Raw genomic sequence first — 20,909 nt, 5'->3', positions numbered from 1 at the left:
ACAGGCTTAACCAGTATAACCCTTACAGTTCATGAGTCTCAGAAGGCCCATCTCGGGGAGTCTCAGCTCATTTTAGAACTCATCAGCTTCATGTGTTGTAAAATTTATTGGAATATAAAACAATGAACTCATATACTTTCCTATCTGCAGTTTCTGCAGGTCCCACTCCACTGCCTTTTTTTGACTAAGACCGAACCTGATTTATTGTATTTTGATAACATATGAACAAATTATTTCCTTGAACAGTCTGCCCCCACCCTGGGCTAAAAAGTTGGATCACATTATGCAAAACCTCAGCCTCTGCAAGCAGACACAGTGCTTTACCAAAAGCCATGTGTTAAATTGTGTTTATATTATGTACCTGGCAACAGAGCTGATGTCCATACTCATTATTCATGGAAAAAGGGCCTCATTAGTGGGACAGCATGCACTGTTGCTGAGCTACATCATTATGGTTTCAGAGTTCAGTGTCTGTCAATGGAGTGCAGATGACCTAAATACTGTTGAATTCTGAAAAGATTTTTGGCTCTGATTTAACTCATATCCATGTTATTTACAGCAGAAATAGTTATGGCTGCTAAAGAGACTGTTCTTGATGGAGTAAGCTTCTGGTATTCGTAGTAGATAAAGTTTCTCTGCTCCTCTTCCCTTGCTTTTTAAATGGATTGTTTTCCAGTAGAGTAGGTCTGCTTGTTGTGGTGCTTAGAGCAAATGATTTTTTAACTTCCCTGGGCAGCCAGTTGCTTTGATTGTTATTATCTGGTAACCTGGGCACTGTGTGAAAATTCAGACCTTTCTGGCAAATGAAAGTCAGATTTAAAAAGAATGGATGCCTATGTATTTAGTCATAGTGATGCAATGGTTCCTCCCTAAACCTGTCCTTGCTTTCCTTTTTTAAAATGTTTTCCAGTGAGACTATAAGCCTTCTGGTTTGCAGGAGGAACACCTTACACAGATTCCCCTTTCACTTATCCCCTTGCAAAGAAGGAGGAAGACCATGTCACCATGTAGACAGAATCCTGAATTCAGAGTTCACTTGAGAAGATAATTTAGACCAAAGGATACATAGAAAGAAAGTGGTTTTTAAATACAAAAGGTCTCATCCCGCTCTAGGCAATGACACTTTTTTATTTGGTAACAGCTTACTTTGAAGAATCCTACTTTAATGTCAAATCAAAATGCAGGCCTTTCAAGAAACACCTTAGAAACAGCGTCTTCTTTGTGTTGGAATACTTTCAACTTAGTGAAATCCAAACAGTTAAAGTAGAGAAATTAGTTCTCTAAAATGTAGCCTGTTCAGGGCTAGTTCTCTTTCTCCAGTCCCCCTCTGTCCAATTTCTTCTTGTCCTTACAGATTTATGAATGGGTAAATTCTATTTACATTGAACTTGAAGACATTTCTTTTGTAGAGAGTTGCAGATTGATGAACCAATTGCATGGAGTTTTCAGTTATATTAGCTATGGTCTCCACGGTTTTTGTGTATATGTATGTATTTGAGTTCACAGCTCCACTCCATCAGTTTCATTACTTGCAATGATTATGTTTGGTATTTTTCAGCAGATGTTCTACCTGGTGGAGCTAACTGGGTAGATGTTCTAAGTGAAAGAAAGGATTTTCTTCTGAGTTAAAGATGTAGCAAGTGGCAGTATGGAACGATTACCTCATGCACACTGTTTTGTAATCCTTTTGTTTCTTTGAAAGAGAGACCTTAAGAGAAAGTTCCTTTTAGTTAAAGTCATACCAAAGCCTAGTCTACCTTCTCCAAGAGACACAAATCAGGTAAGACCTCTAGTTTGTGTAACACAGTATCTAGTTTGTCTTTTTTCCAATTACATCTTTTTCAGCTTCTGCTTCTAAGAACTGGTTTCTTTTCTCCATACCAAAATCACTTGTCACTTCAGCTAGGTCTCTGCATCAGTTCTGTGTCTGTTCATACCATCTGGTCTCTTTTTTTGCCATATGATTCTGTGAGTTTTTTTGTTTCTCCCGCTTGTGCAAAAGCACAAGAAGTCTAAACTAATTATACTAATCTTGTTCTTTCTTATCTCCTATAGGAGAAATTATTCCTTCCCCTCTATATGCATTTAGGATTGAACTTGGTCAAATCAAAGGGGCTGACACCTGCCTGGTCCCTGAGATATGCATCTCAGCAACAGTTGCATATGAAGTGTTCACAACCAGCAGTGACCCTCAAAATCTTTCCATAACTGAAGAGTTTAAGTTTTAGTTGTGGTCATGGCAAAATAAACACTTTTTGTTTGTGCCGAAATCTTTTTCCCATCCTATCAGGGGACCAAAATCCAGGCCTTAACATACACAGTGGCTATGTGTTTGTGTTTGATTGGGGCGTTTCCCACCACTGAGGAAGAATGTCAAAAGTAGAGAGAATCGGAACTGCTTTATTTTGCAAGCACTAAGTAAGAGTTAGATCATTGTGTTCATAGTTTTGCTCCTTCCAGCATGTTTTCTACCACCTTTTGTGGAAAAACGCAATGACTATTCTCATGGGAGATAATACTACAGGATATGAGATCTTCTTGACAAAGTGTTTTTCCCCTGATGATCAGTTCATATATTGAATTCCATCCCATTACCCTTGCTTTTAACCATTTGTATCAGCTTAATTCACTTTCTTCCTTAATGTTTGTGTCTTTATAGATGACTGTGTCTCTCTTCTGTCATCACTGATCCGCCTGCACATACTTATTTGCTAGAACACTTTCAATCTTTCCTATAAGCAATTCTTCCTACCACCTGTGCAAGAGCTGACAATCTAGCCTGCAGGTGCAGAGAACTGGGGGAGTTCTGTGCTGACAGGGCAAGTGTTGGCCTATCACTTAAACACTATCTACAGACAGGCTGAGGGAGAGAAAATCAGAGCTGGGGTTCACCCCCAAGCCATAGCACAATATGTGTCCTGTATTCCACCATTTTTTGTTTTGCCTCTTTGCATAACTTCTTCCAGTTTGTTGATACACTTTCAGTTACATATTTGGAAGTATGTGAATGATTCCAGCAGCTTAATGTAGTCTCTCTCCAGTGCTATATGAAGAAGAACTAGCAGTTTGACTGGAAGAATCTTACTGTGCAAATTATGGCCCCAGATTTTCAGCTTATTTTCAGCAAATCCTTAAGTCCTATTAATGTTGATAAGACTGTTCACCTATCTGAAGTTATGCCCATAGAAATCTGTATTGTTGACTTGGGAATAACATACACTTTGGCGTCAAAATAGGGAATAACTTCTGATTAGTGACCTAGGTTTTGCATTTATTAATGACTAAAGCAATTGCAACATGCCTGTCTCTTAACATTTAGCACCTTCTGATGACTTAGATAGCGATGTTGCACCAGTCCATATCCAGATTCATAATTTCTTGGTTTAGTCGCTATTCTGTAAGAACAATAGATCCCATGACCTATTTAGGTGAAATATGGCATATTCTGGATAAGTAGTGGAGAAGTAGTGATATTATGGTTGCAAGTCTTTATCCATAGCATCTTTCCATTAGTTCACTCTCACAACCAACTGCTTAAGAAGGAAATGATCAGTAAGAATTCACTTTCCCAACCTTCCCCATGGCTGACTGGGGCTAATTGAAAGAAAATGCTCATAAATTAAGTCTAGACTATTTTGTATTCTGTTTAGAGATACAAACAATAAGGAAGAAGGAGAGCCTTTTTTAGATTGATACATTGGTTCTTATTAGACAAAAATGTCCTGATGGTTTTGACAACAGATTAGCAGTCACATCTTTCAGCACATTGTGGGAGCTCCACAAGTAATCACAGGAGGGTGGGAAACAGTATATGTGAAGATATTTTGCCAGATGGCTCACAGAGCTAGACACAGTCATTTTTTAAAAACTTCACTTTGGTTCCTGACAGAGGATGTATCTCCTAGGGCTAGTTCAGACTTGATTCCCTTGCTAAGTTCAAGTTGTAACCAGACATAATTGTTTTATGCTTTTCTCTAAAATGAAGGGTCCAGTTTTGGATATGAAGCCTAAATTGTATGAGGATTTTAAAGTATTGTAGTAATCTGACGAGAATATAGCAGAACCAAATACTTATGGTCTAATATGGAGCAAAAAAAAGCAAAACACTTTTGGAGGGAAGCGGGCATGGACCTGCTGAGGGCTATCTCCACAGCAACATAAACATGAACATTTGTATGTATTTCTTCCATTGCCAAGGGACTGTAGGTATTATCCTCAAATAATTGCTGCTTGCTCATTAGGAGCATAGTACTGGAAGAGGCCTCCTGGGTGAGTCAGGTCCCCTGCTGTTGCATTCGCTACATGATATTACCCCTTCCATGATCTGAGCAAGCTCCGTCCTAGAATTAGCTATTTCGTTTGACCCGCTATTCTACCTGAAATCTGCCTCAAAAATTCACTTCTCAGAAACATTCTTATAATCTCCAGCCTAAATGTAATTCTGAACTGTTTATTCTTGTGCCAACATCCTCCTTTACCAAAGCAGCCTTTTCCTTTCCTTGCAGGTATGCGTAGGGAACAGTTGTATCTTCTCTCAGACTTTATTTCATTTGGATTGTTACAAAAAGAATCCAGCCTTTCTGTTTACTTTTGTTGTTCTTGACCATGGGTCATCAGATTTGAACACAACATTCCTAGGGAAATCCCATTTCTTCTGCAGAAATGACTCAGGTGGTGTACCTGAGCCTTACTTCACCTCACCACATTTTCCTTCTTTACAGATGCCAGCACTTCACTGTGGAACATCCTGCAATCTATATGCACAGATGTTTCCAGCTCAGGAGCATTTACCGCCTAGTAGAACATATTGTTTTGTGATACGGTGTTTTGTTTTAGTATATAACCCTGTATTAAGCTCAGTTCCTACTGTATGATAGTTTAATCTCTTAGCCAAGAATTGTAATAATCCTTACAACTTGGTCCATGCAACTTCCACTGAACATTCTCCATTCAAATATCAATGATCTGATGCAGAAACTAGCCTTTATACATGTGGTTAGAGGTTTTTATATGTTGAGTGGTGTCATTGTTTAACCTCATGGCTTGTGTATTAATGGCTGAATTGCCATTTTCTTGCTGTCAGTCTGGCTTTGGCTGGCATACCTGCTTTCTTTGAAGTTGAGCAAGCAGCTTTCATCAGCTTAACAACTGTTTTTCCTCTGCTACATCAGTTACATGCTCCAGACTTCTTGATTCCTCCTAGTTTTCAGCTCCTTCAAACGGATAGAAAAGCAAAGTGTTGCTTGTACTGCATTATTCAAAGAAGTCTAGGCAAACATTCTTTTCTTGGTCCTTTTTTTATATGTGGAGTTTGCCTCTTGCCTGGGAAAATGTATTTCCAGGGACTTCTAGGCAGACCTCTTGTTTTGTGTCATTCATGCAAAATTTTGTAAAGGTCAGATCCTGAATCAATGTTACTGGTTTTGAACTGATGTGGGGATAAATATTTTCTGTGAAGTAATGGTGGCTTGATGGCCCAGAGAAACACTTACAGGTAAGGTGAAAATAAATGTATTCTATTGACCAATTGAAAACCTTATAAATGACAGCACATCGTTGGTTTTCTTGGTGGGTTTTTTTTTCCCTTTTCCATTTCCCTACCTTTCACTCCATTTATGATTTGATGAATAAGATTTATACTGAAAGACAGACACCAGTATGTTCTGAAAAAGGTAATTTCTGTTTACTGGAAATAACTTTTAACTCCTAATATTAAGGAAAACCTCATATAAGCAGAGTTATTGAAGGTGCTTACAAATATTTTCTCCTCCTGTCATTGAAGATGTGCTCATGTCTGTATCTGTAGGTAGCTTCTATTAGTGGAGTAATTAACATATCTATCACCCAGACTGCTTTGCATGCTGTTGATTTTAATTACTTTAGTCACTACAATTGCATACTCCAGTGAAATTATAGTTGGAATATATTATAGGGGAGCCTCCAACAAGATCTTTACATCTCATACTTGAAGTGCAAGTGCATCAAAAGACAATAGAGAGGATTTAACAGGTAGCATTTTCAAAGTACCTCAGTCATTCTGGCAACGTTTTCTGTCTAACAGAACAACGTTCTGCTTGGTTGTTAGTAAGTGAAGGATAGTGACTGCTGAGATATGACTTGCTTGTCGTCTTTAACTCCTTTTTGGAGCCTTGTCGTGCAAGGCACTGGGGTTCCGTAAATCACAAGTTTCTCTTAACCCTAAAGTTACTGAGATCTATGGTAATTTTGTCTTTCTATTCAACTTTAATGACAAACTGAGGGACAGATAGTTTCTTAGAACAATAGTCAGATTAGCTGCTCTTCACTTTTACAGTGGGCCTACTCCAGTGCCTTGTGTTTGCTGTGCTGTGTATTTGCTATGCTGTGTATTTGCTGTTTACTATAGGAAGCTATAATATTGCAGTGTGCAGAAGTGTTTGCAGAATCCAGCCTTTAGTGGGTGGTGGTGGTTTTTTTGGTTTGGTTTTTTTGGGGTTTTTTTTTTTCATTTAGCTGTAATCTTTAACATTTTAATGCTAGAATATTTCAGTCACTGTATAATGTGTGTCTGCTGGGTAGATTACTAGTGTGGAAGTCAATTCTTCTCTGTAACAGTGGGAACAAATCTGTAACTCAAGTCTGTTAAGCAGCATTTCTCTCTACCTTTTGGATGCTTTGTGCCAACCTGCTAGTAGAGAACAGGTATAAATTAAGTTGAACTAATGGATTAAGTCACGTTTATGGCTCCTGTGTGTCTCTGGAACAGCATAAAATGGCCAGAGACTGGTGACTGTTTTGGTCCAAGATTTCCTTAAGAGGGAAAACACCTTATTTTACTGTTGATCTTTAGCAGCAATAAATCTAATGGCTGTTTGCTTGCAAGTCAAATCCATTATTACTTAAATAGCTGTCTTAACATGTATAGCTGCCACATACTCATATTAGGCAACTGCTTCTGACTGGAAACAAGAAAAGTGAATAAGATAGCCCTCAGCTATTACTTAGATGTTTTGTGAACTATGGAAGAATTCACATATTCCAGGTTACCTATACATTTATGTATGAAGTAATTAATTCTTTTATTATGTCACTGTCATGTCACTCTTCGAATTAGTTCTCTAATGAACCCAGTTGCTGCTTAAATAGCAGTTCCAGCGGTCAGTAACACAGGTCTTAAAACCTGTATATTGGGTACAAGTCCCAAGATCAGAAAGTATTCTGAATTCACATAATAATTTTGCATATGCCATGCATACTCTGAAGTATCAATGAAACACTTTTCTTTCTGCAGACTTTTAAATTTTTTTCTCAGATGTTTACTTTTTTCTTTCTTTTCAACAGATATAAGCTTACCAAAATCAGCAACAATCTGTTACACAGCTGCATTGCTCAAAGCCAGAGCTGTCTCTGACAAGTAAGTGCATAAGAACCACTGTCCAGCAAAATTCCTGATTTAACTCAAGATTTCTCTTAGCTGAGCCCACACCCTAACAATCTGCTGGGTTAGCAGGAGAATTCAGTCCTGCAGTAAATTTATAAAATTACTTTATCTGTAAGAAAAATTTGCAGTGATCAAACACTGCACTTCAAATATTACAAAAGAAGAAAAGAAGAGAAATAGTATAAATCCAATTCTTGTTTCAGTTTTATGTATACTGTCTGGGTGAGCTTTAGCTTCCTAGGCAGTATAATGAAGATGCAACTAAAAGGTGTTGTGTGGCCGAACCTCTTCAACCTTGTATAAACCTGACCACGAAAAGGTAGTAAATCAATGTGGATGCACTGGTAGCAATGTCATTTTACAAGTGCTGTCAGAAGACTGCTCATCTACTTAAATAGCGGCAGGTGGATTTAGCGTTACTATGTCAGGGATTCTGAGAGGTAGATGACGTTCATATTTTTAGAGACACAAATATCTGCTCATTCCTGTTATGGTTTTCTCTTGGGTCTCAACCTTTCAAGGTGTTGAGCACACCTACTTGATGCCTGTGGACTTGAGAGCACTGGCCTGCTCTGAAAGGGTGCTCAGCTCCTTGTGAGATGGAGCTCAAAAATCCCCATTCTGCTCTCAGATGCCTTCACACAAATCCCAGGCAGAGTTGTGTCTGTGCACCTGAGGGTCGAATGCCTCCCTAAAGATGGAAAGCAAGTAGAGTGGAAAGCCATTTTCTTGACTGACATCCTGACAGTTTTTGCTTTTAAAGTGTATGTACACATCAAGATCTAAGTAATTTTCTTTCATTCTTTTTATCCTGTAGATCGCCAGTACCTACTGCAACATCTTTCCTCCCTACACAGCGACTCCAGCTTGGGAGGGCAGGGCTAAGGTTGTCACAGCTTTCCCTGTGGTGTCTGCCTGCCAAGTACAGCTCTGGAGTTAGCCGTGGGGTGTGAGGTGAGAAAGAGATTGCATGGTCTGGTTTTTCATTCACTGGGGCAGATGATTTGCCCACAGTTTGGGCGTGCTACCCTCAATGGTGCTGCGGCCAGTAGACCACCCGCTACTGCTGCTGCATCGTGCTTCCATCCCAACCTGACCCAGGGGCATTGGGTTGGGAACCTCCCTAAAACCTCCCCAAACTTGTTTTTAATAGAAACCCTCCAACAATAATTTGGCATTGGTTTTGGTGGTTTTTTTGCTTTTCTTTTTTCCACAACTTCAGCCTTGAATATGCCCCTTAGTAAGGTACCTAGAGCAAATTTAGGTTAGTGACAGAGAAAGGACTGTTTGAACTGACTTTCTGCCATGATTAGATGCAAACACGCTTTCCACTTCTGCTGGGATTTTCATTGGCCTTGATGTAGTAGATCACTCAGAGTTTCCACTTGCTATGGAAGTTTGGAGAGCATAGGAAATTGACTCCATTTGGTTACATGGGCCCATGTTCTAGATTCATTTTCTGGCTTTTTCTTACTAGCATTTCTGACCTCATGTATTTGTTTCTTTGCTTTTGTAGATTTTCTCCAGAGGCTGCCTCAAGGCGAGGGCTGAGTACTGCAGAGATGAATGCAGTAGAAGCTATTCACAGAGCAGTAGAATTTAATCCACATGTGCCAAAAGTGAGTATGGAGAAAGCATTGTTGTAGCTATAACGCTGCTGAGGACCTAACTCCTGATTTCTGTGTTAGATTAATGAGTGATGCTGTGGAAGGGGGAGCAAACAATGGGAAGGGAAAGAAGCTGATGGTATGCATAGTTTTTTTGTTTGGTATTTCACATTCAGTGTCTTCTACTCTGGACCATGCAACTTGAAATTTTAGCTGAAGCGAGTCCTCTATGTGAGCAACAATTGCATGGTGGATTGCAGTAGTAGACACCACCAGATGCTACGCTGCAGGACAAAACCATACATAAAGATAGATTATTATTTACAAAACAGCCATTAAAGATCTTCTAGTTCAAAATAGCATGTTTTCTTTGTTTTGATAATTATATGTAAGAATATGGTTTTGGCATGCTATACAAAGGAACCTATGTTTGGAGTTCATGGTGTGCTTCATATAAGTTGCATTAGTAATTCTTTATGCAGCACCCTGTCATTAAGTTCTGAGAATGCAAAGCTCAGAGATGAAGAATTGCTGAGAACTACAAAGTAAGAAAAGGGATTTATGTTCTAATTCCCTAATCCCCTTTCTAGATATGTATCTCAGCAGTAAGAATCTTGCCCAGGGGCTACTAAAGGCTAATATATTTTATTATTTCATCACCTGATACTCGGTATTGCAGTCTGTAGGTTCATTGTAAAGGCGAACCACGGGCAGATGCTTTTTGGCCCTCGGAGATCTGCCTCTGAACCTCACCCCACAAACCTTTGGACCAGTATTGCCCTTTGAAAGTAAGCAGCCTCCACTGGAGAGCGGAAGACTGGTGTGTGTTAATGTAGGGAGCCTATTCATTAGGTACAGCTGAACACCAGGTCTGGTCAAGATAAAGCCAAAACCTCTCCCATATGTACACATGGATTGCAGAAAGTTAATTCTCATGCATTGCAGGAATCAAATATTTTCTCTGTGAACTATATCTGTTATGCCAAACACTAAATAGCATGGTTTAGCTATCTGGAAGTTAGGCTGTTTGTTTAATAAAATCATCTAGACTTCCTCTACAGGCAGTGGAAAGAAGGAACTATCTTAGACATCTCTAGACAGACTTTCCCTCCGAGGTGCCTGTTTCTACATTGACTATGAAAGGAGCAACTATTTTCCAGTAAAAGCCTGATTTTTAGACAACAAGATTTAGGTGAGATGAGTCCCTTTGTATTATTAGCTGATCTTCTATTTTTGTGTCAAGCTGTAAAATGAAAATATGAAATGAACTTTGGTTCCAGCACCGCTTTTGTGGAACTCTGTTTACTTTCTTTGATCCCAATGGTTCTTGCACCAACACAACCATTGATATTTCTCTTCTGCCTGGTTGCCTGTTTAACTCTCTATTCCAGTCCTGTTCTGGGTGAACCTTTCTGAATGTTTTACTGAAGCCCGGTTAGAGTATTCTGTCTTTGCTGTCTAAAAAAATTAGATATCTTGCCAAGCAAAGATACCAGTTTAGCCTGTCATGAGCAATCCTTGGGAGCCTGTTCCATTTTCCTCACTTAACCTCCATGCGTTTGGTAATTCTTTCCATCAAAATCTTTTTTAACAGTTTGCATACTAATGATTCCATATTAACACACACTGTTTCCCTCCTCTTTAAATGAATGGCATTGCATTTACTTCTGTCATCACTGGATCACTTAATTCTGAGTGGGAATCTTTTTGCTGTAAGTCAGTTATGTTAGTTTGGCCATTTCTGGGACTGGTTCATTCACTGAGGGACAGAGATCATTGGCTGCAGTGGCCTCCACCTCTGTACATGCTCCTAATGTCCATCTTTCTATTGTCTCCATGCTCTGCACTGCCATGAAACTGAGGCTAAGTCTTCATTTACTTTTTAGCTTGTTCTTTTTCTGTTTATACTTAAGAGCTTGCTCTTCTTTGGTTTGACTTCTTGCAAAATCTACCTTACTGTAAGTTGTGACAGTTGCTCCGTAACCGCTGCAATTCCAGACCTCTAAGATCCTGCTTTTCTTGTAGATCGGTACTTTCATTCATCGCTTGTGACCTCCTTCTCACTAGCCAGCTTCTGTCTAGGTGGCTGTTCAGTGCAAGGCTGAATCTCCTTTCTGACAAGTATCCTCATGTGTGAAATGCAGATTGTGTGTTATTTTCAGTACTTTTGATTTAAAGAAATTCCAGTCCTCTTCCTCACTTAAGTTCCTGAGCTTTTCAGTCATTTACATTGTTAGTTGATTCCCTCAGTTTTTCAAAGTCTGTCATTTTGAACTGAAAACCTTTGTGAAACATACAAATTATCAGGATAACAAGGTAGTAATGGGAGCAGACTCTAGGAGTTTTTTAGTTCATATTTTAACATTACAACAGTGTAGCCTGATACAGATTAATATGCAGCACTGCTGCATTCACACTCATTCTTTCTGCTATTAAGTGAAGGATATTAAGGTGGCAAAAATGTATTTTTGTTGTAATATCCATACTGCACATAAAATTATACCTCAATTATGATTGAAGTCATATCCAATTTGTTCTTAATGAAATGGAGATAAGTTTTAGCAAGCAGCATCACAAGAAATCTAACAGTGACACAAAACTAATGTCTTCAAAGCTTCTTTGGGATTTAAACACTAAGGAGTCTCTTGTTCAGGCTAAGGAAGAAATAAACTACAAAGGTGACAAATTGTTTAAGCATTTGCAAAGTTCCCAGCAGAAGCCTTGAAAGCAGGGAACTGCACTATTAAAGAGCAAAAATGCTTTGATGTGTTTCTGGTTTGTCTCAAAAGGAGATTCTACCATTTTCAGTGCAAATCATTAAAATTTAGAATTATCACATAAAAAGATCATTACTGGATATGCATTTTCAAGACATTTAACTGGAAATAGCATATTTTTGCTAATGAGATCCTGAGACAAAGGGAGTGCAGGGAACACACTGTGAACACACTGAGAGATGCTGCTGAGCTGGATTTAGCAAGAAAGGGAGACTGGGTCTCCCGTTGTGACATATTGCAGGTTTGTGTAAAACAACCATGGGATTCTTACAATGCTGCTGATTTTTCCCTAGGAGATTATGGCCAGATTGCAGTCCAGTGTTCCATAGTGATGTTGCAGAAGTCAGATACACTTCTTACACTTTTGAATGTAATTTAAAGATGTAGGAACCCCTTAAGAAGCAGTAACTTGAAAGTCCCAGATTTCCATCTGTACAGAGAGGTGAGAAACCCTGCAAAAACACCTACCTTCCACATAGAAAGAAGCCAGTGTGTATGCATGGTTCTGTGAGTCTTCTCAGTATGTATGTCATAAATATGTTGGCACACACTTTCATTGATTCTAGTTGACTACGGATCACCTTGGTTTTCTGCACAAAAATGCCTTTTACAGAGACCTAATATGGCTGACAGTCTTTCTTCAGGCAGCCACCCTTCCAGCAAATAACCTTCTTTTGACACAGGTCTCTTCCATTTTTGAGTACATGTCAATGACAGTTTAATTCCCAGAAATCAGTCCATTAAGTCTCAGCCATAGGTGATAAGTTTTGGAATACACTGGAGTCAAGATGTGACATGTGGAGGTACCAGAATTTGGTTTAAGTGAACAAAGGCAATCAGTGCAGCCTGCCTGATCTCTCCAGGAAGCTGGGCAGCTGACCTGGCTGTGCTGTTTCTGGAAGCTGAGCTGTGCAGGGTAAGGCCAGCTCAGGTATGTCAACTATGATCTCTTTGACTGCAGCAAAAATCAAACCACTGTCAAACTGAAGACATCTCACCTGTAAAAAGGTTTCTGTGCTTGAAAGTGGCTTCATTTTTTAAGCTGTACTAGAAAAATATCTGATAAAAGATACTAGATCTATCTACAGTTTGACTTGTTTATGTTACTGAAACAACTCAGCTACAGCAAATTGCAGCTTTATACTTTGGCAGAGATTGCCTATGTAAAAAGAAAGCACTTCACCAGGTAGAGTGTATTCAGGGTTCTTTTTAGTAGAAGAAAAACATAACCAGTAGCAGATTGAAGTCAGCAGTACAGCAGGAAAGAGAACAAAGCAGAGCTGTGAATTTCACTATAAGAAGAATCACAACAAATTGTATCACTTGTCTGTGAAGATTTGAATATTTTTTTTCAAACATCTATGTCTTAAATGAGATTCTATGGATTAGTATCCTTTTGTTTTAGTGTAGCGCCATGCACTGTGGAGTTGGTCCCAACCAAATGTTCTGACACTGTCTGACAACATGCTGCTCAAAAATTTAAGAGTTAAACAAAAAAGTTTTCATTGCCACTGAGGTACCACTCCAGAGGGTTTTGTATGGAAAAGAGAGTCGTGCATCCTATGTCATGGAGAGTATGTAATTTGTGGAGTGGGTGGGGAAAAAAGTATATGTGTATCCACACACACGCACACACACACAACTTCATCAATATTATTTACATGTTGTGTTTGGAGCTTCCGCACTTAAATGTAATGCAACTATCCCAAGCTAATGCTGATAAAGTACCACAGCTGTTTCTGGGACATTCCTCAACTGTGGAACACCCTTTCTGAACTGACCTGCAAGGCTCCCTCCCTGCATTCAAACTTCTCCTGAAAAGCCCCCCCACTCTTCTCTGTGATCTACAAGACATGAGCTATTCAGTAAAGTCAAAGGGAAGAGAAAACAGATAATGGTCCATATATCTGTTAAAAGTGAGTCAAAAGTGTGCTCTGCACACAGTCTTATGGGTTTGCTATGTAAACCAGGAGCTGAGTTGATTTAAAGAGAGTACCTGCTGAATTTTACTGCATTGGAATCAAACAACTTAAATATTGATATTACTTTAAGAAATGCAAATTTTGTGTGTGAACAGTTTCTAAAAAAGATGTAACAAACCATTGACTTAAAACCCTTTTAAAGATTTATCTGTTCTCCATTTCATCCCTTCACATTTCTTTCTTATTTATTTTAATTTTTTTTTTAATAAGAACTGTGTCTGTGTGCTTGTGTGGTTTCTAGTAAGTTGTAGTTGCTAATAGAAACAAACAGTGCAAACAAATTCATATGCCAGATGGGAAATGAATCTGTTCTGCACACCCCATGATATTACAGAGAAACTATTCCAGACATGTTCAAGAGAGTTTTTAACTGCTCAGTGAGACTGATTTGTTTTTTTATCATCTCCAGCAAAAAGGCCAAACTTCTTAATTACCATCAATCCAATGAGAACTTGTAAGGTGACCGACCTAAAAGTGGCTTCTCTGGGCATGTAGAGACCAGTATTTTGGAACTGGTTTAAGCTTGTGCTGTTCATCCAGCTGGGAGGAGGAGAGTTCCTGTTCAAACAATAAATTCTCATATTCTGGCCTGGAGGGATGCTGTCACAGGTGCAGGAGTGACTATTGCCCATTTGCGGCCTGAGCTGTAATTTCAGAGGCAAAATGCACAATTGAGGAAAAGAAGGAAACCTGCTTGAGATAAGTTGGTTTATTTTATAAAAGGGTACTGAAGTAGCCCATTAATGTGGAGTGTTAAAAGCACTCCCAGCAGAGGAGAATTAGTAGCCAGAGTGTGGTCAATATTATGAAATAAATATTGTATATTCAGTCAATTCAAGTAATAGAAATATAAACTCCACCATGTTGCAATTCATGTGTACAAGGTCCATTGTCATCCTCCAAATGCTCGTTAAAAGGCATGTTCCCATACGTGTACAGAATAGCTATAGCTGAGCCATATCTATTACAATGTCAGGTAAACAGCCCAGAAGTCCTCTGTGGAAGCACATGAAAAATACTGTTGCCCTTGTTGTACCTCCTAAAATACAGGGGTTTGACAGGAAAAAAGTTTGGGATAACAGAAGAGAGAGACCAGGAAACCAAAAAAAAGACAACCAAAAAAATCCAAGCCAAAACAATGCGGTGGAGAAGGGCTGATTGAGCCATCTGTTGATGACAGAAGTCATTGCACAACTTTAGTATTCACTCATAACTTCATTAAGACTAGGTCATTCTGCCTGAAATTTTCTAGCCTGTCTTTTCTGAGCTGATTCCTTTTTTAAAGGAACATGATAACCCCAGATGGTGGTGACATGCTATTTCCTGTACTAGTTAAACTTCTTTATTCAACGTTGAAAAACAAATGCAGTTGGAGATGTGCTGGGCTTGCCATGTCTGTTTCCTTCATGATGGCTAGCTCCTTGTGAAGTTTCTTATTTAGCCTGTTACTTGACTCTCCCTCTGAAGTGGAACCACGCTTGGGTTCAGAGCCCTGTCAGGGTGACAGAGGGCTCCTATCTTCCCTATGTATTCAAAGTATTGAAAAGGTAGTGAAGTTTTATTACTTAAATTGTAAAGGTCGTGGTTGAATCTGAGAGGGTGCCAGTGTATCAGGAGTTAAAGTAACAGGGAGTCTGTCAAGAGGTGTAGGTTGTTTTCTTGTAAAGCCAGATGGAGTTCATACTGGTATGAATTTTGGTGGTATGGTAGATCTTGTGTCCATATTAGTCCTGTAGCAGCAAGGGCTGTGCTCTGGACCAAGGCCTTTGGAAATGTTGAGATATAAATTGTCAGAATCCCACCCTGAAGTCTTTGGTGGCTAAAGAGAAGGCTGTACCTGTCTAGTGTAGTATCTTTGATTAAGTGCAATAGCAGCCTCTTGGAAACTACAATCAGATGTCTTTGGCTAATTTTTTCCAAGAGCTGGAGATAGTTGTTGCATGCACAAGTCCATCAGGCCTGTGATTCACACTTTACATGGGCAGCATGAGGACTGCAGCTTATTGGGAAGTTTTTGAAGAAGGATTCATTTAATTTAATTTCATTTCATTTCACTGGAATTTGTCCGCTTGTCCAATCCAAAACGTTTCAGGGGGACTGTGTTGATTTCATGGATAATCTGCTAGAAACCCAGCAGGTTGCTGGGAGTCAGTCCTGCCTGTCAAGTATCTGGGTGGCAGTAGCCTGCCGGTACCATGAGAGCGGGCTGCCCTTGGCTATGCTACCTCCAAGCAGACCCTGAGCCCTGTCAGTGAAACCTCCAGGAACCTGAATACCCTCTGGGCTCTTGAACTCTTCTTGAAAATACAGCAATGCACAAATGGATATGATATTCTAGGACATCAAGACCATCCTATTTTCATGGACAGTCATATCCCTCCTTCCATAATAATCAAGCCCTACCTACAGCTAGGCACCTTTTTGGTACCCGTTACTCCTATTTAGAGAACTTAAACAGATGTAGGTCTTCAAGTGCCCTCTCACAAAGCAGACTTGCCATTTCTTTGATTAACTCTATTCTGTACTTGTAGAACTTGATCTTTACATTTCTGGAAGTGCCTGATGAGAACTGTACAGAGTGTTCCAGATGAGGTCTCTCTGGGGCTGTGTACAATTAGCATTCATGCTGGAAATGCCTCCAGAATAAATTAATTGACAATTTGTATGGCCAAAAGGTGTGGCTGACCTTTGTGCATAAAACAAAAACTGTTACGAGGCTGAAATGAAACTTGAGCCATCCATCAAGTTTGTGTGTGAGTCTTCTTGAATACCACCAAACCAGATTATGGACTTTTTGTTTGGGAAAGTAGCTGTGATAGAGTAATGAGGGAAGAGTGTTTCACATTTTTGATCTGAGGAACTTTTAAAAATGGGTTTTTCTTTCTGAAACTGAGAAAAATGCAGACTGAAAAGTCAACACAACTGAGTGAGGACTAAGAATGATTTGCAAGTGTCAAGATACATCCTTCCATCTGGTATTTCCACTTGATTTGTTTTTAATCGCTGATAACAAGCAATACATAAGAATCAAAATAACATGTTTTCCTCCCAGTGCTCCTAGAAACAGGACATTCCTTCCTGGTTTTTCTTTTCTTACAAATAGTGTCATGGCTTTGGGTTTGTATTTTTTTCCTTTAATTTAAATGTTTAAATATTGAGAACTTATTTTCTCATTTACCTTTAAAAAAAATATAAAAACAAAGAGTTATGTTCTAAATTAATAAAACAGATAGAAACCTGCAGCTCTTGCAGCTGTATTCCATTCTGCTCAACAAGTATAATGTGTGTTTTTAAAAGGGTGGCACATTCATTAGGGCAGGGAGTAAGAATGTTTGCTGTATCTCTGTAAGCCTGGCAGCTCCCTCCCTCTTGTCAGCTCTTTATTCTGTTCTCTCTGTCACTCTTAATCCCCTGTCCTGCCTACTAAATTGCACCTTTCTCCATTAATCCACCGGCTCTGCAGCTCTCAGATTTTTCTGAAAGGCTTTAGAGAAAATCCAAGTATCACACTTCTTACTCCCACTGCTAATTCAGTTTCTCCACCTTTAATACTGTTAACCTGCATCAGAAACACACATGATTCTCTTTCCTCTTTGAAGTATTTGTCTGTTTCCCAGGGTTGATATTTCTCTGCTTTGATCATGGTCTCTTCAAGTCCTTCAGCTGTTGGCTGGCTCCTTCCAGGCCCCTTCAGGCGAAGGGGTGACTAGCTCTCGGATGCCCTCCATGACATCATGCTGTTGGTGCTCATTTCTCTCTGCCCTTGCCTCTTCCTTTCCCCAGGGCTGATTTTCAGTTCTCGTTTATTTCTTTTGCCCTCTCTTCTCCTCTTTTCTGCGCCAGCTCATCCCGTTGACAAAAGTCCGCGTTTAACAGGAGCCGCGGGAGGTTACCACCACCCGCGCCTCCCTCTGTTTCACCTCTGGTGGCAGGTTGCCTTCTTGTGGGTGCCTGCGCTGGGTTGTTGTCAGTCCCTAGGTCCTGCAGTCCTCCCCCTGCCAGACCAGCGCGCAGGCGCAGGGTGAAATAGAGGGGCTGCACGCTCGCTCTCCTTTTGCCAATGGTGAACCATAACTTCCCATTCCAAACCTTGTGTTAGGGCCTGACAGTCTACTGCCTGACTCACCTGCCGCCTTTTGTGTTAAATAGTCTGGTGGGGAGAACGTTTGCTCTTGGGCATCCTGGAAAAGAGCGGCAGTTTCCCTGTGCTGTTGAGGAACGGTCAGTGCACAGCTGGGAAACGTTACACTTCTCGGAGAACTGACAAACAGGACTTGATTTGGCAGCCTGTGGTTTCTGTCTGTCATTCCTTTCCCTGTAAAGCATGCCAGCAAGGGATGTGTCTTTCCCCTCTGATCTATCTCCCCTCCACTAACTGGAATGTAGTAACACCAGTGATGAGATTCCGTGCTGAACTGGTAGTGGTCTAGTTCATGGGCTGGGGAAGGAGGAAAAATCACCTGCTTGAATATTGTCCAGGACCTCTGTCTTCTCCTGTGGCATGAACCCTCCGTATGTTTCATCCGCGTCTCTTATGTGGGATCCAGTAATGGGGAAAATTGCTTGTGGGTTTAGTCAGTGGTGCTTTTCATTTTCATATGATTTTCAATAACTGTTTCAAGTAGCAAGTTTGAAGGTCCAATACTTTTTTTCTGGAAATCAGGTATTTGTTACATTTTGTAACTTTTTTTACTTTGTAACTTGCTGGTAGCTACTTAGGTGGCTGCCAACTGTGCATATTCATAGACCTTGCAGCTGGTTGATGGTGATTCAGTAAAGCAACCGGTTGCAACCTATGAGTACTGCATGTTTCCTTATAGAAAGACTATGTGCATCAAACTGCTTAATGTCTTCTTCATTTTATTATAAACACTTTTAATTAAAAAGCTCTTGTAATTAGATTCTCTTTTTTGCTTTGAGCCTTGTTTTCCATCTCCTTTGATAAGAGAGACATCTCATTTTGAAATTCTCTGTAGTCCCCCTACTACAGCTGAAGAGCAGAACATTAACCATCTGTCAGCATATCTTAGTCTTTGGGAATAATTCAATAATTATCTTCAAGTGCAGTTGGTGATGTTGCACATTTGATGAAACACTTATGAGGGAGAGTACTTTACGGAAATAGACCTTTTGGTGTGCGCTGTAGAATTACAGGCAGCTTTTTGTGTTTTTTACTACCTCTGAAATAATTGTGCTCTGCTTTTTTATTGCAGTATCTACTAGAAATGAAAAGCTTAATTCTGCCCCCTGAACATATTCTGAAGAGAGGGGACAGTGAAGCAATAGCATATGCTTTCTTTCATCTTCAACACTGGAAAAGAGTAGAGGGGGCATTGAATCTCTTACACTGTACATGGGAAGGCAGTAAGTAATTCTCTTTCTTACAAAGGAGCTAATCAAATATTTTTACTGAACATCATGAGAAAATTATAGCTTTTTGTGAAGTATAGAATGTGGGAATTTTGGAGACCAGTTATATCCTCACCAGCATTGAAATATTTGAAATTCAAACTGAAAGTACAAACTTCGTTTAATGAGAAAAAGGGTTCTGAAGTCTTGGATTGTGTTCTTTGTGTAATCCTGAACAAAATTTCCCATCTTCTTTGAGACATATTTTCTTACTCATGGGTAAAGGGGTAATAATTTACATTCCTCATTCCAGAGTTGTAGAGATTTGTTTGTCATTATTTGAATGAACAGTTTCGAACTGAAGGAGGATAGATTTAGATTGGACATAAGAAGAAATTTTTTACAATAAGGGTGGTGAGACACTGGAGCAGGTTGCCCAGGGAAGTTGTGGATGCCCTATCATTGGAAGTGTTCAAGGTCAGGTTGGACAGGGCTTCGAGCAACCTGATCCAGTGAAAGACATCCCTGCCCACAGCTGGGGCGTTGGACTAGGTGATTTTTGAAGGTCTGTTCCAACCCAAACCATTCTGTGATTCTATGAATGCTTTGATATTGGGAAATTATGAAAGTGCGTTATAGGCAGATAAATATTGATGTGTAGTACAAAACAATACAGTATTTTATGACTTTTTTTTTAATTGACAAACTGGAGTGAATCCAGTGGAGGATTACTAGGATGCATAGGGGACTGGAACATGTGATGTAGGAAAAGACGCTGGGGGAGCTGGTTTTATTCAACTCGGAAAAGACTTCTGGTGGGTGAAGTGAGGATCCAGTTGCTGTCTTCCACAACATAGTAGAGAGATGATATGGAAGACAGAGTCAGAGTCTTCACAGAATGGCACAGCAGAAAGACAAGAGGCATTACACACAAGTTTAAACAGGAGAAATTTAATCTAGACATAAGAAAAATATTTTCAGAATGAGAGTGGTGATGCATTTGAACAGGTAGGTAATAGCTTGTGGGATCTCTATCCCCAGAGATACTCAGAGCTCATCTGGACCTCGCTCTGAGCAACCAGACCTAACTTTGAAGATGATCCTGGTTTGAGTAGGAGGTTGGAGTATATGACCTTCAAAGGTCATATACTAATCTTCTGACCTGTCTTATCCTATCTTTGAGATGTGGGTTTTTTTCAGGTTTCAGATAATTAAAAAGTATCTTTATAATCAACCTTTGTCTGCTTTTTTTAATGCAGATTTTTCTTTATGTAATCCAGTATGCCTTTTGTGCTCTGCTTTATTCTGTTCTCTTTCAGCCTCTCTGTATGTTATTATATCACCTTTTTTTTGCTTTCTCCATTTGCTGTTCTCATTTAGCTTTGTTAGAAACAATAGTTTGTCACCATGATAATTCCTACAGACATGCACTTATTACCTCCGTTGTAAAAGTGACTTACTGTCTCAGTCACTGTATGAAATAGCCTAAATGTGCCTAATTTTCAGTGTAGGCTCCCTGAGGAAGCAATGGCTTTATTTCTAGGCGTATAGAGCACCTTGTTCAGTAATCCATACCATTGCCACCTGGGGTTTGCTCTGCTGCATTGTTCTCTGTCCTACCTGCTTGCTCTTTCCCTGTCATTTCTCCCAGTCTATTATTTTCTGTGTCATAGCTTCCTTCCCAGTGGCTTATTTTCAGTGGTTTGCTTTTATGAAGTTTCTTCTCTTCCAGATGCTTGCAGAAGTCCTTTAGCCCAAGGCTTATTATCCCATC

General features: G+C 39.7%; 1 protein-coding gene across 6 annotated transcripts in view; it reads left to right on the top strand.

Annotated features, from left to right (window-relative positions):
* ST7 (suppression of tumorigenicity 7) overlaps positions 1-20,909 on the top strand; it is a 155,820-nt gene that overhangs the window by 121,698 nt on the left and 13,213 nt on the right. For 5 of the 6 annotated variants that reach the window (XM_069802081.1, XM_069802083.1, XM_069802084.1 and 2 more), the window contains 3 exons: positions 7,321-7,393; positions 8,937-9,039; positions 19,000-19,150. In XM_069802081.1, coding sequence (XP_069658182.1) covers positions 7,321-7,393; positions 8,937-9,039; positions 19,000-19,150 — 327 coding nt within the window. Of the gene's footprint in view, positions 1-7,320; positions 7,394-8,936; positions 9,040-10,088; positions 10,220-18,999; positions 19,151-20,909 lie in introns of those variants that run through there. The other variant, XR_011327796.1, reaches the window with a different exon arrangement.

This window comes from Haliaeetus albicilla, chromosome 14 (assembly GCF_947461875.1).
Source record: "Haliaeetus albicilla chromosome 14, bHalAlb1.1, whole genome shotgun sequence".
Classification (NCBI taxonomy): domain Eukaryota; kingdom Metazoa; phylum Chordata; class Aves; order Accipitriformes; family Accipitridae; genus Haliaeetus; species Haliaeetus albicilla.
The sequence above is the reverse complement of the archived record's forward strand: the minus strand, read 5'-3'. Positions and strand labels throughout refer to the sequence as shown.